The 16784-nt window shown below is 53.0% G+C and overlaps 1 protein-coding gene across 1 annotated transcript in view; it reads left to right on the top strand.

Moving 5' to 3' along the window:
- SCTR (secretin receptor) overlaps positions 1 to 16784 on the top strand; it is a 121108-nt gene that overhangs the window by 70469 nt on the left and 33855 nt on the right. The window contains exons 7-8 of the mRNA XM_012559499.1: positions 8531 to 8638; positions 15726 to 15829. Of these exons, the coding sequence (XP_012414953.1) occupies positions 8531 to 8638; positions 15726 to 15829 (212 nt within the window). The remainder of the gene's footprint in view (positions 1 to 8530; positions 8639 to 15725; positions 15830 to 16784) is intronic.

Below are 16784 nucleotides of genomic sequence, written 5' to 3'. Positions count from 1 at the left end.
TGGGTTCCCCTCCTGGGTTCCCCTCCTGGATTCCCCTCCTGGGTTCCCCTCCTGGGTTCCCCTCCTGGATTGCCCTCCTGGGTTCCCCTCCTGGTTTCCCCTCCTGGATTCCCCTCCTGGGTTCCCCTCCTGGATTCCCCTCCTGGGTTCCCCTCCTGGATTCCCCTCCTGGCTCCTGATGCCCTTGGGAAGCCACACCCCTCCCCTGCCCCCGACCATACCCATCACCCACAACCCAACTTTCCCCACCCTTCCCTTAGCACAGCCCATCTGGGCTCATGTTTTAGAAGTAAGTACATTATGTTTGTATACCATTTTAGACCAAAGAAAAAAAATTTTTTTTTTAGTTCTTGAAATCTGTGGAGTAGGTACTGTTATTATCCCCACTTCACAGGTGAGAAAACTGAGGCTCCGTGAAGCCCAGGACTCCTCAGAGCTGAACTAGGACTCCCTGCTGCAGGCTTTTGACTCTAAATCCTGCGCATTTTCGAGTTTGCAGCCCAGTCTGATTAAACCCATTACAGCTGAGCTGTGCGTGACTGCTACCCTTCTAGGACAGGTTTTGTTATTGTCACTCCGGGATAGTGGCAAGACACACAACGTAACAGTTACGAATTAAGCATTTAAAAGTGTCCAACGCAGTGGCATGAAGTATGTTAACAATCTTGTGCGACCATCACCTCTGTTTAGTTCCAGCCCTCCTTTATCACCCCAAAAGGAAACCCGTCCGTGAAGCAGCCACTCCCCACTGCCCCCGCCCACAGCCCCTGGCCACCACTAATCTCCTCTCTGTCTGTGTGGATTTACCTGCTCTGAATATTTCATAGACATACATAGCCTTTTGTGCCTGGCTTCCCAAAAAGGGTTTTACATTAAAAAGAGAGGGAGAGTTTGTCACTTCCATTTAATCTTTAATTAGCACGGCATGTGGTGTGAGACAGAGTTCTCGTGATGGATGGGGGGACCGTGGGGCGGCACAGACTTGGTGGTGCTCAGAGTCTCCCCTGAGCGGGCCTCCTGGACACAGACGGGCCAGCCTGCTCCTGGGAAGGGCCGCTCAGCCTCAGCATGTGAAGAGACCTGCATCTCATCTCAACCCGCTTCCCTTGAAGGCCCGAAGCTCCTCCAGCATCCTAAGGACATGGCCCTCCAGGTGCTGCTTGAACACTCTCAGCGGTGGCGAGCTCAGTACCCAAGACAGTCTGTCCCATCTAACGGTTGTGCTTCCTGCTATAACAATGAACACCCAGACTGTAGCTGCTCCTCCCGTGATGGGGTTACCAGTGTGCCTTCGCCACCCTCGGACTCCTTTCGGGATTGGACCCCATCCTGACCAGAGCTTCCAGGTGTGGTCCGGCCGTCACAGAGGACAGAGGGACAGACGACACCTTTACTGACTTAAATACTACACTCCCACTAGCAAAGCCAAGGTCACCTCATCAGGCTGCCCCCTGGATGGCCTTGGGTGGGCAGAGAAAAGCAAAGCAAGACATGAGGAAGCTAGCGGACAGGCTGGGCAAAAGCAGAAGCTGGAAGAGGACGTGGAGATGAGGCAGGGAAAATCAAGGGATGGGCAGAGTGAGCGTCAGGGGCCAGGGAGGCGGCGTGGAAGGACCCATGGACCTGGCAGTCCAATCCGGCATGACCCTGGGGATGGTGGAGCTGCCTCCTTCCTGGCCCCATATCGCTGCAGCCTGACACATTGCTCCAGAAATAGTCCCAGGTTATCATCAGGCCATCTGAGCTCACTTATAAATAAATCAAGGGCTGCAGGAGGATGCTGTGTCCTGGGTGAACCCAGGGCAGACTTGCTGGTAGCAGAGGGCTTGCTGTATGCCAGGCACAGGCTGGGCACAGGGATCTGGAGATCACCAGGGCACTGTCCCTCCCTCTCCAGCTGCCCTTCCCCTTATCTCAGCTGTCCCCTCCCCACTGCCAGACCTGCCTCAGGCCCACCTCTATGTCCTACTTGCCAGGAAGCTGCTGTTACTTGGGGTCTCCTTTATGCCCTGCCCCCCACCAGCGGCTCCACATATATGAAGAAGACAAATCTTTGTCCACAAACTCCAGTGGCAGAAAATAGAACTTTCTCCTTTTTCTAGAGTCAGTTTACTTCTCTTTTCCCATGGGATGGCGGAAACGTAAGCTTGGTATTTTCCAGACCTTCCCTCCAGCTTGCCCAGGGCTCCAGAGGTTTGCAAAGCACCGTGGTGTGAAAGGGGAGCCCAGCTGCTCTCCAGCTTTGCTCTCTGGAGTGGCGGCTGACAGGCCCCTGCTCCGGGTCACTGGCCCCTCTCAGGCCTTGCTGGGATGTGCCGGGATCTGCAAGACTGTGTATGGTCCTCAGACTGAGTCCAGCACGAGATGGTGCCCAGCCAGTGGTGACCCCCGACTGCTCTGACAGGGATCACAACGGAGGGTCCTGGACAGATCTGGAGAGAAATGGAGAACAAAATTCTAACTCAAAAAATACCAGACTTACTGGCCCAACAGAGACTGGAGAAACCCTGAGAGTATGGCGCCCGGACACCCTTTCAGCTCAGTAATGAAGTCACTCCTGAGGTTCACCCTTCAGCCAAAGATTAGACAGGCCCATAAAACAAAATGAGACTAAATGGGCACACCAGCCCAGGGGCGAGGATGAGAAGGCAGGAGGGGACAGGAAAGCTGGTAATAGGGAATCCAAGGTTGAGAAGGGGAGAGTGTCGACATGTCGTGGGGTTGGCAACCAATGTCACAAAACAACATGTGTATTAATTGTTTATCAAGAAACTAATGTGCTCTGTAAACCTTCATCTAAAGTACAATAAATAAAAAAAGACTGTGGTCGTGTCTGGCTCGATACATCCCCCAGGGCTGGCCGGACAGCAGGGTGCTTGCGCCCCTTTCTGGAACCTTCCATGCACCTGCTCATCCCTTCCCCTCCCTGTCTCCCACTTTGAAGAAGTCTTGTTCCTTCTCTCTTTTCCCCCAACCATCCTGAAGACACCAAAATTCTCCTTTATTCCCCGGGGGCCTTTGGAAATCCCAGCCAGGAAAACTGTAACTTTTTCTACCTGTTCTGAGATTTCAAACCAGTACATTGAGGAGGAAGGAGCGAGACAGGGGGAAGAATACCAAGATTAAAAAGAACCGAGGTTAATAGATGGAGAAATAGTCCTCCGCCCACACAAATTCATTCAAGTTTCACAGAAATCCTGGGGGATATTCCTAGGCTCACTTTTAGAGATGAGGAAACTGAGGCTCAGAGAAGCAAGCGGCATGCCTGTGGTACATGTGGGTCCCCTACACCACCTGCCTCACCCCCGCGCCCCACCAGTCCTCTTGGGCCCCGGGTCTTCAGGCAGGCACCCTACCCCCCAGAAGGTGTTTGTGGTCCAGCACTGCCATATTTCCCCACTGAAAACTCCCCAACCTTCCATCCCATCTCCTCTCGCCAGGCAGTCGGTGGCCACAGGTGGCCATGAAAGATGGCAGAGGGGCCTGGAGACATGCCTCCCACCCTCCTGTGGGCCCCGCCTGCCCATGAGCTAATTATGCTCATTTCCACCGGGGCATTCCAGAGGCCCTGACCACCGGAGGGTCCGAAACAAGAACCCAGTTTACAAAGCCCCCCAATTCCTTATCTCCTCGAATCCGCCTCGCCACCCCCAACTCAGGACCTAAAACTGCCCAGGATCCCATGGAGACCCGAGTCCTGGGTTTCGCCCTGTCCCTGCCACAGCTCCCAGAGAAAGCTGGGCCAGGACATCCGGTCCACAGGTGAGCCGGGAGCACCCCCCATTCCCGCTCAGCCTGTGCACTGCCCCTCCCCCGTCAGAGCAGGAGCCTTGGGGGCTGTGAGAGCCCCCTCCCCGTGCCCCCTCCCCACCGCAGTGTGTGCAGGAAGAGGGGTCCCCTGGGTGAGCAGAGGCTCCACGGGGTGGGGTCTGCAGGGATGAGGACAGTGACCCTGCGGGCCCCCCTGCTCCTCAGGACACACTCCCTCCCTCCCGCCCACCACGCCAGTCACATGGGTTGTTACAGCCCCGTGCCACGCACTGTGAGTTCTTCAGTATTTTTTCCTTAAATCAATTTATTTATTTTATCCTAGCCTCATCCTGAGCAATAACCCGTTAAAACTCGTCACCATTGAGTGGACTCCAGCCCGTGAGGACCCCACGGGTTACAGAGTAGAACTGCTCCATAGGGTTTTCTTGGCTGTAAGCTTTATGGAAGATCACTAGGCCTTACCTTGCGCAGCGCTGCTGGGTGAGTTCAAACTGCCCGTCTTTAGGTTGATAATCAAATGCAAACCAGGGACCTCATCCTAAACAATACCAAAAAAAAAAAAAAAAAAAACCGTTGCTGTCGGGTGGGTTCTGACTCATAGTGATCCTTTGCGACAGAGTAGAACTGCTCCAGGGGGTTTCCAAGGAACGGCTGGTGGATTCAAACTGCCGACCTTTCGGTTAGCAGCCGTAGCTCCTCACCACTGCACCACCAGGGCTGTGATATCACAGATGTGATATGCTAATTACAGAACTTTTCTAATGCATAGTAAGTTCTCTACTGTGATTCTCAGCCCTGCCTCTTGCCCTCGGGGAGTCCAGAATAAAGAGCATCCAAGCGCCTCCTCCTTCAGGGATCACCTGAGATTTAGGGTGAGGGTCCAAGACTATCCAAGGGCTTTCTCATCTCCCAGATTCCTCGAAGGCTACACAGCCCCAGCTCCTCCGTCCCATGGTTGCTTCCTCTTGTCCTTGTGAGAGCCGCATGAGAACCGTGCCCTCCGGGCCCCAGGAGTCCCCTGCATCCCCACCAGCCTTTCCCTGGTCACTGCAGGGCTGGTCTGCCCCTGAAACCCCCACCTCGGCATCGTGATCTCAGGCTCCCTCTGTTCCTAAACCGGTTGGTCCCACTGTGGGGGGCGGGGGGGTGGGTGGAGAAACAGGCCACACACACCTCTCTAGGCCTGCTTTGCTCTCTCTGCCTCCTCCCAGATCCATTCCCAGCCCCACCCTTGTCTCCCTCCACCTTCTCACCTTTCTCTCCAGCTCCCTCTTCCCCATGGACTTCCTCCCCTAGGAGTCAGCCTGGCTATGGCAAGGAAGACACTAGAAAGTCTGGGGTTGGTGCCACCTGAATACAGGTCAGGAACCCTTGTGATGCAGTGGTTAAGCACTCGGCCACTAACCAGAATCAGATAACCCAGCAGGCAGTGCTTAGACAACACCTAGTTTTGCGTTGAAGACACCCAGTAATTTTTTGATCCATTGCAACGTGTTTCAGTTACTAGAAGTGGGCCGCAAACCTGGCTCTGAGCTTCCTAGCAGCCAAGTCAGAGAGGAAACCATAAAATCAGCTTTAAGATTCCATGTCTGGGGTCTTAACAGCTTCTAAGCAGATATTCAAAGTACAACAGTCTTCACTCACCTGGAGCAACAGAGGAAGAAGGAGAGTCAGGAACAGGAAGAGGAAATGGAATGTGTGGCTAACTGCCTCTATGAACAAATGTCTCCTTTGCCATGAGACCAGAACTGGATGGTGCCCCGCTACCATTACTGAATGTTTTGATCAAAGATTCTATAGAAGAATCCTGATCAAAAGGGGGAAAATGCAGAACAGAATTTCAAATTCTTATGGAATCCAGATTTTCTGGAGCCATGGAGGTTGGGATGAACCCCTGAAACTGTTGCCCTGAGGTAATCTTGAAACTTTAAACCAAAAATATCCCCTGAATTCCTCTTTAAACTGAACAATAGGTTAGCTAATTAGTAAAGAATGCCTGCCTTGAGCATTATGTTCTTTTAAAGAACTATCTAAAAAACCAAAACCAAACCTGTTCTTTGCCTTCGAGTGGATTCTGACTCATAGGAACCTATAGGACAGAGTAGAACCACCCCATAGAGTTTCCAAGGAGCAGCTGGTGGATTTGAACTGCCAACCTTTTGGTTAGCAGTCCAACGCTTAACTGCTAGGGCTCCAAAGAACTATCTATATGGGATCAAATTGACAAGAGCAACTCAAAATGTTAGACAGGAAATGCAGGGGATGGTGCGTTTACATTAATGGAGGAGGAACAATTCAGAAAAGGAAGGTGAGAATGGTCGCACAACTTGAAGAATGTAATCAGTGTCACTGAATTGTATATGTAGAAATTGCTGAACTGGTGTATGTTCAGCTGTGTATATTTTCAACAACAAAAATTAAAATTAAAAAAAAAGATTCAATGACTATAAGGATAGAAATATATTAGTTGTTTAGGAGAAGTTCAGCATCTCTTGGCATCAAGATTAAGTTCTCTTCCAGGAAGGGGTCTCATAAAGGGAACACTGTGAGGTAGACAGCAACATCCTCAACAATGCCATCTAGTCGGTTCCAACTCATAGCAACCCCATGTACAACAGGAAGAAACACTGTCCAGTCCTGCGCCATCTTCACAGTCATTGCTATGTTTGAGCCCATCATTTCAGCCATGGTGTCAACCCATCTCATTGAGGGTCTTCCTCTTTTTCGCTGACTCTCTACAAAGCATGATGTCCTTCTCCGGGGACTGGTCCCTCCTAATAACATGTCCAAAGTACTTGAGATGAAATCTCCCAATCCTCACTTCTAAGGAGCGTTCTGGCTGTACTTCTTCCAAGACAGAATTGTTTGTTCTTCTGGCAGGCCATGGTATATTCAGTATTCTTCGCCACCACCATAATTCGAATGTATCAATTCTTCTTCAGTCTTCCTTATTCATTGTCCAGCTTTCACATGCTTATGAGGCGATTGAAAACACCATGGCTTGGGTCAGGTGCACCTTAGTCCTTAAAGTGACATCTTTGCTTTGTAACACTTTAAAGAGATCTTTTGCAGCAGATTTGCCCAATGCAATACTTTGTTTGATTTCTTGACTGCTGATTTCTTGGGCGTTGATTGTGGATCCAAGTAAAATGAAATCCTTGACAACTTCAATATTTCACCATTATCAATGCATCTTGATTGCATGTCTGATCAATTTCAGACTGCAGAAGTTGGTAAAAATCTTCAATTTCTTCATCTTTGGACTTAGTGGTTGGTGGGTAAGTTTGAATAATAGTTGTATTAACTGGTCTTCCTTGTAGGTGTATGGATATTATCCTATCACTGACAGTATTGCACTTCAGGATAGATCTTGAAATGTTCTTTTTGACGATGAAGGCAATGCCATTCCTCTTCGATTTGTCATTCCTGGCATAGTAGACCACATTGTCCTATTCAAAATGGCCAATACCAGTCCATTTCAGCTCACTAATGCCTAGGATATCGATCTTTACGTGTTACATTTCATTTTTGATGACTTCCAATCTGCCCTGATTCCACATTCTGATTACTAATGGATGTTTGCAGCTGCTTTCTTCACATTTTAATTCATGCCACATCAGCAAATGGAGGTCCAGAAAGCTTGACTCCATCCACATCATTAAAGTCGGCTCTACTTTGAGGAGGCAGCTCTTCCCCAGTCATACTTTGAGTGCCTTCCAACCTAAGGGGCTCACCTTCTGGCGCTACATCAGACAATGTTCTGCTGCTATCTGTCCATAAGGTTTTCTCTGGCCGATTTTTTCAGAAGTAGATCGCCAGGTCCTTCGTCCCAGTCTGTCATAGTCTGGAGGCGCCACTGAAACCTGTCCACTATGGGTGACCCTGCTGGTATCTGAAATACCAGTGGCGTAGCTTCCAGCATCACAGCAACACGCAAGCCACCACGGTACGACAAACTGACAGAGGGGTGGCGGTGACTCTCAACAATACCCCACCACAAATCCAGTGGCGACTCTGGTGTAACTGCTTCCACAGACCAGGACGGCGGTCCTCAATGCGTGGTCTCCAAACCAGCAGTCCGCATCATCTGGGAACTTGTTAGAAATGCGAATTCTCAGGCCCCAGGGTGGGGTCCAACAATCTGTGTTTTAACAAGCCCTGTGGATGATTCTGATGTCAGCTGGCTAAAGTTTGACCATCTTGGGACCAAGAGTTCTCAACCCAGTCTTCAAGTTAGAATCACCAAAAAAGCTTTAACACAGTATCATACCTGGGCCCCACCCAAGACCGATTAAATCAAAATCCCTGGGTGGAGGACACGCTTAGGTACATTTTTAAACTCTCTCGGCGGCTATACTGTGCTGCTAGGTTGGAGGCCCAGTGCTGTCCAGTATTTGATGCAAGCTGAGGCCAAGATGTGCCATCTTCTACCCTGGAGAAATCCAGACCTGCGCTTGTGAAGCACAAATGAGACACTGTGTGTTCACTCATTGTTTGTTCGATTATGTTTTCACCACTGAGCACTTACTATCTGGATGGCAGAGTCCAAGGTCTTGGAAATGAAAAGGTACGCTAGACGCCACTGGGTCCTGATCTCAAGGAGAAGGGGTCTAACGGGAACTTTGGAAGCCACAAGAAATGCAAGAAAGTCCTCTTGGGGCGGGTGTTGAGGTTGGCAAGGGTGCTGGGGATGGGGACAGGGTGCAGGGGTCCCTGGATCCCGCTCATCTGTGTCTGATGCTGCTGCTCTCCCCAGCAGGGTGCGAAGGGCTGTGGGACAACATGAGCTGCTGGCCCTCCGCCGAGCCGGGCTGGACCGTAGAAGTGGGATGTCCGCGATTCCTCCAGATGCTCACGGGCAGAAACGGTAACAGCCAGAACACCTCCCTCTAGGGGCCCAGCCCAGAGATCCTGGTTAAGAAGCTGGGGGATGGCCCCCGGGTGGGCATCTCTGGCTAAAGGCCTGAGGCCAAGGAACCTTTTCTGGGGTCAAGCAGTGGATGGAAGTTCCTTGTAGTGAATAGAAGCCTTGCTGGGGAGTGAGTGGTGGGTTCAGTTCACAGGGTCCCCACCAAGGGGGAAGGGGGCAGTGTAGGGGGAAGTGATGAAGGAGGCTGGGTTTGCCTCTCTCTGCCCCACATCCCCCATTTAGGGCCTTCTCTCCTTCCTTCCAGGATCCTGGTGGCTCCAACGGGCTGTGCTCAACTACTCACCTATAGGTTAGTGGTGCTAACTTACCTGGCAGCACCTCGGGAGAAAGACCTGGCGATCTGCTTCCATAAAGATTTCAGCCAAGAAAACCCTATGGAGCAGTTCTACTCTGCTACACACGGGGTCACCATGAGTCAGAATCGACAGCGAGGGATTTGGGTTTTCGGTTCTCCTTCCTTTGATGTGTCTGCCTCCTTAGCAATCAGGGCTCTTGATTTAGCCCTCCCCCTCTTTGGGCCCCATTAGGCCCCAGCCCCGCCTTCCAGAAAGCTCACTTCCTCTGTGCCCATTCTGCCAGGCCCTGTCAATAAAGCGTGTCCTCTGGGAGCCCTGGCCTCCATGGGATCTCTTGCCAGAGGAAAGCTTGCAGTTTACCGGGATTTCCTTAATTTCAGGCACAGAAGTGGGGCGGTTGTCTAAGACCAGGAGAACACAAAGGACTGACATGGGTTAAAGGTCGACTACACGCCACTTCTGTATCTGTGGACCCATTTAGTCGCCACAAAACCCCTGCAAATCACACACCTCTTCTCCCTCAGCTGAGCTGGTAAATAGCAACAGTAACTGGGACTAAGAGAGGTTTAGCAGTTTGCCTAAAGCTGAACAACTAGAAGATGGAGGAACTAGGACTTGAACCCAGATTTTTCGGACTTCAAAGCCGGCGTGCTGTCCTCAAGGTCATGGTCAAGGTGTCTCTACAGCCCAACGGTCAGGGTAACCCTGGCGGGGAGGCGGGGTAAGTTTGTGGCCTTTGACCCCTGCCCTCAGTGGGGTCATTTTTCATTGAAGGGCCTGGCCTGCTGCCCCTTCTCCACTCACTCATGCCGGGCAGGATGATGAGGCCCTTAACAAGGACAAAGCAAGGACAGATTATTTAACAGTCACCTCAGCAGCCTTCCAAAGACAGGCAAGGAAAGAAGACAAGGGAGACCGTGTGGTCTGAAAGTGGGGTGCAGATTGCTGTCACCATAATTCTCTAGTACACGTGGGCGCACGAACAGGCGTGCACACACACACACACACACCTGAGAAACACATTGCACTAGTTCATGTCCCTCTCAGCCTGACTCAACAGCCCTGATTTAGGGAAGAGGAATGGGTGAGATAGACCTGTTAGAAGCCCACTCCTCCATGGGCGGGATGGGAGATGCTAGCAGCTGTCACAGATAAATCCTCCCAATCTCAACGCCTTCATACGATGCTGGCCACAGAAAGTCCCTAGCAGCTGTTCTTGATTAGCAGGTAGCTCTCCTCCACGCGGTGATTCAGGGTCCCAGTACCTCACAACCTGCAGCTTCCACATCTTCAACATACACATTCCAGAGTGGCCGTGGGAGGGGAGGGGACCTATAAAAATGGCAGGGCGGTGGGATCTACAGAAGTGGGGAGAACCATCATCAGCCCAAGGCTGGTTCCTGTGAGGTGGAAGTCAGACATACCTCCTCTCTCCAAACTTTTTACCAATTCTGACACCAGACGTCCCCCACCATGGCACTCTCTACTCCTCTGCTGGGTTCGAGAATTATTGCAATGGCCACACAGAACTCACAGACCATACTCACCGTTATGGGGTTTATTAGGGAAGTAAACCTGTTAACCCTTTGCCATCGAGTTGATTTTGACTCACAGCAGCCTTCTAGGACAGAGTAGAACTGCCCCCATAGGGTTTCCAAGGAGCGGCTGGTGGATTCGAACTGCCAATCTTTGGTTAGCAGCCGAGCTCTTAACCACTGCGCCACCAGGGCTCCGTTAGGGAAGTAACGGGTTACAATCAGGGTCAGGGAAGACACGGGAGACAGTTCTTCCATCAGGACAGCCTCTTCTCAGCCATGCCCGCAGGCAGGACTCTCTCTGGCCCTTGGCCTCTCAGCCTCACAGCCCTCTGTACTCTGCCCTGCTCCGGGAAGTGTGAACAAACTTCAGCTCCGCCAGTAAGAGCCCAGGGGCACCTCCCTCCGTTCCCCTCCGCTGCAGTTTCTCCTCACCGCCACGTGGTGGCACTGTGGGGCCGCAGGGTCCACCAGGAAGAGCCCAGGGGCGCCTCCCTCTGTTCCCCTCCGCTGCAGTTTCTCCTCACCGCCACGTGGTGGCACTGTGGGGCCGCAGGGTCCACCAGTAAGAGCCCAGGGGCACCTCCCTCCGCTCCCCTCCGCTGCAGTTTCTCCCCACCGCCACGTGGTGGCACTGTGGGGCCACAGGGGCCGCCTGGCTGTGCGCTTCCACACTGAGACCCTGCATAGGGGTGTCGGGCAGGCCCCCGAGGTGGTGGGAGAGGGGCATCTCACCCCGGGGCCCACCCTGGGTCAGAGGTGCCTTTCACACGTGTTCGTGGCTGCTGCTCACACAGCAGAGACCAGAATTGGTCCAACCTCCATTACTCACCAAAAACCTCCTCTCCCCAGAGTCCACCTCCGGGTCTGATAGAACCCTGCGCCCCTCTCCTCTCGGGAAGGGGGTTCCCCTCAAGGGTGTCCCACAGGATTCCAGGGGCCTGACTCCCTGCCCCAGCCCTTTTTCAGGGAGAGGCACTCGGGAGTTTAAGGTAGTGTTCCTTATTCAAGAAGAAAAAAATCACAAAGTAATTTCTTGTCATGGCATCTGCTCTGTGGGCCAGACAGGCTGGGTGTCGTGATTGGAGAACCTGCAGCCTGGACCCCGCCCCAGTACTTCCCTACTCATGCCCGGGCCTAAAATGCTCCCTCTAGGAATCTTCCTTTGATTCTTACAGGGTGCTGATCTTCCAGAATCCCTTATTAACAAACATCCTTCCTGGTCAGGCTGTGATCGCTTCTCTGTCTTAGTGGGGACTGGGGCCTTCAAGCACCAGTGGTTCCTACCCTCATTAGGGTCCTGGAGCCCTTTGAGAATCTGCTAAAAGCTCTCAAAATTGGGGCAGTGGTGGTTCTGTGGTAGAATTCTCGCCCTCCATGCAGGAGACCCAGGTTCGGTTCCCAGCCAGTGCCCCTCGTGCGCAGCCACCACTCATCTGTCAGTGGAGGCCTGTGTGTTGCTGGGATGCTGAGCAGGTTTCAGCAGAGCTTCCAGACTAAGGTGGGCTGGGAAGAAAGGCCTGGTGATCTACTTCTGAAAATTAGTTGGTGACAGTCCCATGGATCACAACGGTCTGATCCGCAGCCAATCATGGAGATGGCATAGGACGGGGCTATCCAACCAACCCGAGGGCTCACCCCAAACCCCCAGGCAGGGTCTCCGCGTGATACCGCACTGCCCATTGGGCCCATTTCTGTTCTGCATGGAGTCGCTGTGAGTCGGGGGGCCGACTGGACCGCAGCCAACGACAACATACACGCACAAAACCTGACTATAATTTCAGGGGTCCCATGGACCTGTACCTGGTTAAGGACCCCTTTGCCATAGGAATTAAGCTCAGCGGAAGTGGGGGTGGGATTTGAAGGTACCGCAGGGAGAGCCCACCCTGTGTCTCCTCTGCAGTTTTACCAGGGCCCCTCAGCAGCCACCTCTGTCCAGGGCCACCCTACCACCACGGGGCAGCACCCTGTGAGTGGCTCTGGGCACTTAGCCTGGCTTATATGCAGCGTCCTGTCTCAGGAATCCTGCTGGGTGGGTGAGGAGCGGGCCCCAAAGCAGGCAGGCCTGCGGCTTCTTCAAGCATGCCCTGTCTGACTCCCTTCCGGCTGTGCTCACGGGAGTCTATGTTGCCTTAACTCCCCTGTCCTACCCGCTGAAATATGACTGCATGCTTTCCTGTCTTGCCCTCGGTCCCTATGGATATTCCTGGCTCTGACAGCCTGGCTCCCTTGATTTAGTTACAGAAATCTCCTGCCCTTCCCCTAAATCCCAAGCCTCTGAGCCCCGCCCGCCCCTGCCTATTCTGGAAAGGCCAAACAGAAGGGAGTAACACCCTGAGTGCGCGCTCTGTGCCAGGCCTCAGCCTGGCACTTGATGTAGGCGATTGTTTCGTCCTCACCAGACACTTGCAGTTTGGGTGACTACTCCCATCTGGCACAGACGTGAGGCACCTAAGACCTACAGTGACCGAGGGGCAGAGCTGGGTTTTGAACTCGGATCTGGATGGTTCCAAATCCTGTATTCCGGGAGCAGCACTCAGAGACCCCTCTGGGGCGCTGGCCCCTCGCAGGCCAAGCCTCCTGCCCTGAGTAGGCCAGCCATGCCCAGAGGCCAGAGGCCACGGTCTCTGGGTGCTAGAAGTTATCCCTGGGAATGCAGGGAGAGGGCTGGCTAACCAGTAGTACAGGACAGTGAGGGGACACAGGCTTGGGGTCCAGACCCCAGCCTCTCATGTCCTGGCTGGGTCCTGTTGCCAATTGTAGGCCTTGGTTTTCTCATCTGTAAACTGGGCCAGCAGCACCTTCCTCACTGGGGCCGTGTGAGGATTAGCTCAGATGCTGGATGTAAAGCACTTAGCATAAAGGCTGGTTCTATAAACGCTAGCCGTGTTTCTCCAGCTCCGTGGAAGCTGTGTGACCCGAAACCCTGAGGTCTGTTGGAGAGAAGCATGCCCATCCCAGAAAGCAGACGGCAGAGGGTTTTTAAGGGGCTCCAGAGTGAGGCCCTGGGCGGTGTAAATGGTTAAAGCACTCAGAGGCTAACTGAAAGGCTGGAGGTTCAAATCCACCCGGAGGTGCCTCGGAGGTAAGGCCTGGTGACCTACTTTTGAAAATCGGCCATTGAAAACCCTGGGGAGTGAAGTTTACTCTGACACACGTGGGGTCATCATGGGTTGGAACTGACTTGAAGGCAGCTGGTTGGGGTTTTGTCTTGTTTGCAAAGGGCAGAGGCAGTGACAGGGCTCCCATCCACAGCCCTAGTGGTCAGCGCCCTGCACCCTGCACCCCTACCTGTTAGACCCCGGGGATCAGAACTCAACCCTCCTTGGCCCCCCAGAGCACAGAATGCGGACAGGCGGAAACGCCCCTACAGCTTCCCAGACTTTCTTCTCGGCCACTGACTCCCCGTCCTCAGTCTTTGGGCCCCTGCTCTACGAGCTCCTTGTTGCAAAGCTCTCTCAGCTTCTCTCCTACCAGCTCAGAGCCAGCTCTGCCTCCCCATTCATTCACCTTTTCTGGCCAACCAGCAAAGCTCTGATGAGCAAAGGCTCTGGGCTGGAAAGGGAGACAAGTCAGCCACAGTCCTGCCCTCCAGAGCTCAGGGATCAGCGTCTGGGGACTGGTTGAAAGGAGTTGTTGAGTGTTGAGTGATGCGGCCTGAGCCAGCCGACCTCCCTTGTCTCTGGAGCCTCAGTGCCTGGCACAGTACCTGGGACACAGCCAGGGCTCCGTCAGAGTTGGGGTGTGGGATGTAGGTGTGTGCGGAGGGAGGGGCACCGGTGAGGCCGGGAAAGGGGTCCCAGGAGGAGGAAGGCAGTGCTTGTAGGTGTGGAGAGGGTTTTGTTCAGAGGTGGCCTTGTTTGTAGACTGAGGTATCAGGGATCAGCAGTATTCACACCCACAGACACACACACAGATATACTTGTACACACTCTCACACACATACTTACACAAACTTACTTTTTTTTTTTTTTTGCTTTCTCCCTAAGACTTCACTTATTTATTTTTGTATTCGTTTTTTTTTTTTTTTTTTAATTGCGATTGAGGTGAAAACTTACGGAGCAAATTAGTTTCTCATTAAACTAATTAATACACAAATTGTTTTGTGACATTGGTTGCCAACCCCGTGATGTGTCAACACTCGCCCCTTCTCCACCCTGGTTTCCCTGTTTCGATTCGTCCCGTTTTCCTGGCCCTTCCTGCCTTCTTGTCTTTGCTTTTGGGCTGGTGTGCCCATTACTCTCGTATACGTGACTGAACTACAAAGCACGACCCTCACGAGTGTTATTGCTGGCCCTATAGACCTGTCTAATCTTTGGCAGAAGGGTGAACCTCAGGAGTGACTTCAGTACTGAGTTAAAAAGGTGTCCGAGGGCCATACTCTCGGGGTTTCTCCAGTCTCTGTCAGACCAGCAGGCCTGGTCTTTGTGTGTGTGTGTGTGTGAATTTTCTACATTTTTCTCCCACTCTGTCTGGGACCCTCTATTGTGATCCGTGTTAGAACAGTCGGTGGTGGTAACTGGGCACCATCTAGTTGTTCTGGGCTCAGTCTGGTGGAGGTTGTGGTAACTGTGGTCCATTAGTCCTTTGGACTAATCTTTCCCTTGTGTCTTTGGTCTTCTTCATTCTCCTTTGCTCCAGCTGGGACGGGACCAGTAGATGTATCTTAGATGGCTGCTTGCAGGCTTTTAAGAGCCCAGTTGCTACTCACCACAGTTGGACGTAGAACATCTTCTTTATAGCCTATGTTATACCAATTGAGCTACGTGTCCCCCGAGACCATGGTCCCCAGCCCCAGCCCAGTAACTTGGTCTCTCAGGGCTTCTGGATGTGTCTGTGAAGCGTCTATGACTTTGCCTTGGTCATGTTGTGCTGTCCAAACACACTGTCACACACACTCACATACATAGTGTCGCGAACACACACACACACACACACACACTGAGTCTTGGCCCCTTCTAGGGCCTTCTCCCCAAACAGCCTTCCCCTACCTCACTTTGTCTGATTCTTACACGTCCTCCAAGGATCAGCAGGCCAACTGGGAGCTGACTGTGTATCCAGAGGAAGGCAGCTGGGGACAGAGTGACAGAAGGAAGCTCCAGGCTGCCCCGACCCAGCGGCTAAGGGCACCAAGGAGCCCCGGCTGTCTGTCGCTGTCTCCACGGCTCACCCACAGCTGCTTCTTACCCACAGGTTCCATGTTTCGAAACTGTACCCGAGGGGGCTGGTCTGAGACCTTCCCCACACCTGACGTGGCCTGTGGGATTGATGTGAACAACTTGTCCAATGAGAAGCGGGTAAGTCTGTCAACCACCCCCTCACCCCGGGACAAGGGTGAGGAGCCCCTAAAAGAAGACAGGGTAGAGCGTACCTGGTGGGTAGTCAGGAGACCTGGGGGACACCCCCACCCACCTCCCCTGCTCCCCTGGGTTCAGTGGGCCTGGGTCACTGCCCTTGTCTGTCACCTGGGGTCCCTATTTCCCATGTGTCTGGGTGTTGAGGTGAGGCTCATGAAGACATTTGGCACGGTGAAAATTGCCATATACTGACAGGGGACACTGGGGGTGACTTGTCCGTTAAGCTGAAAGGGAAGGGCCGTGGTGGTTAAACGCTCTGAGCCAGGCTGGTGAGTCTGACTCTGGATGTGTGGCCTGGGGCGAGGGGAGGTCCTTAACCCCTCTGTGCCTCAGTTTCTTTGTCTGAGAAACAGTTCTGAGGGCATAGGTTTGTGAAGAGAGTGAAATCCGTTCCCACATGGAGGTGTGGAGAACGGTGCCGCCATAGTGGGCCCTCAGCAAACAGTCGCTCTCGAAATGCTCTGCTGAGGATGGAGGGGGCCCAGCCACAGGCACAATCCCTGTCCGAGAGAGGACACACTGCGAGCTGTGGGGCTCTCCTTTTTCGGGAGATTCCGGAAGGCCTCCCTGAAGGTGGCCACCAGTGTCTGGCACCAGGCTCGCTCACTTCAAGTCACTGTCCTCTCAGAAGGCTTCCAGCAAGCCTTCGACTCCTGGGACTAGGCTGTCTCTCACACCTCACACATATGGAGCCAGCTTCCTCCAGCCCTGGCCTCTGTTCCATCAGGGACTTCCGCCTGGAGAGCCCGCACCACCTGTTACTGACAGATCCCTCAAGACTCCACTGTGGCCCCATGAACTCTAGGAGGCCCTTTCTCCCCTTGCCCCAGGACAGCCCCCTTAGTACTCTGTGTTAGCCTCTCTCTGTTACCATCCATGTTATATATATATATAT

Source organism: Trichechus manatus, unplaced genomic scaffold, assembly GCF_000243295.1.
Source record: "Trichechus manatus latirostris isolate Lorelei unplaced genomic scaffold, TriManLat1.0 scaffold00255, whole genome shotgun sequence".
NCBI lineage: Eukaryota > Metazoa > Chordata > Mammalia > Sirenia > Trichechidae > Trichechus > Trichechus manatus.
The sequence above is the reverse complement of the archived record's forward strand: the minus strand, read 5'-3'. Positions and strand labels throughout refer to the sequence as shown.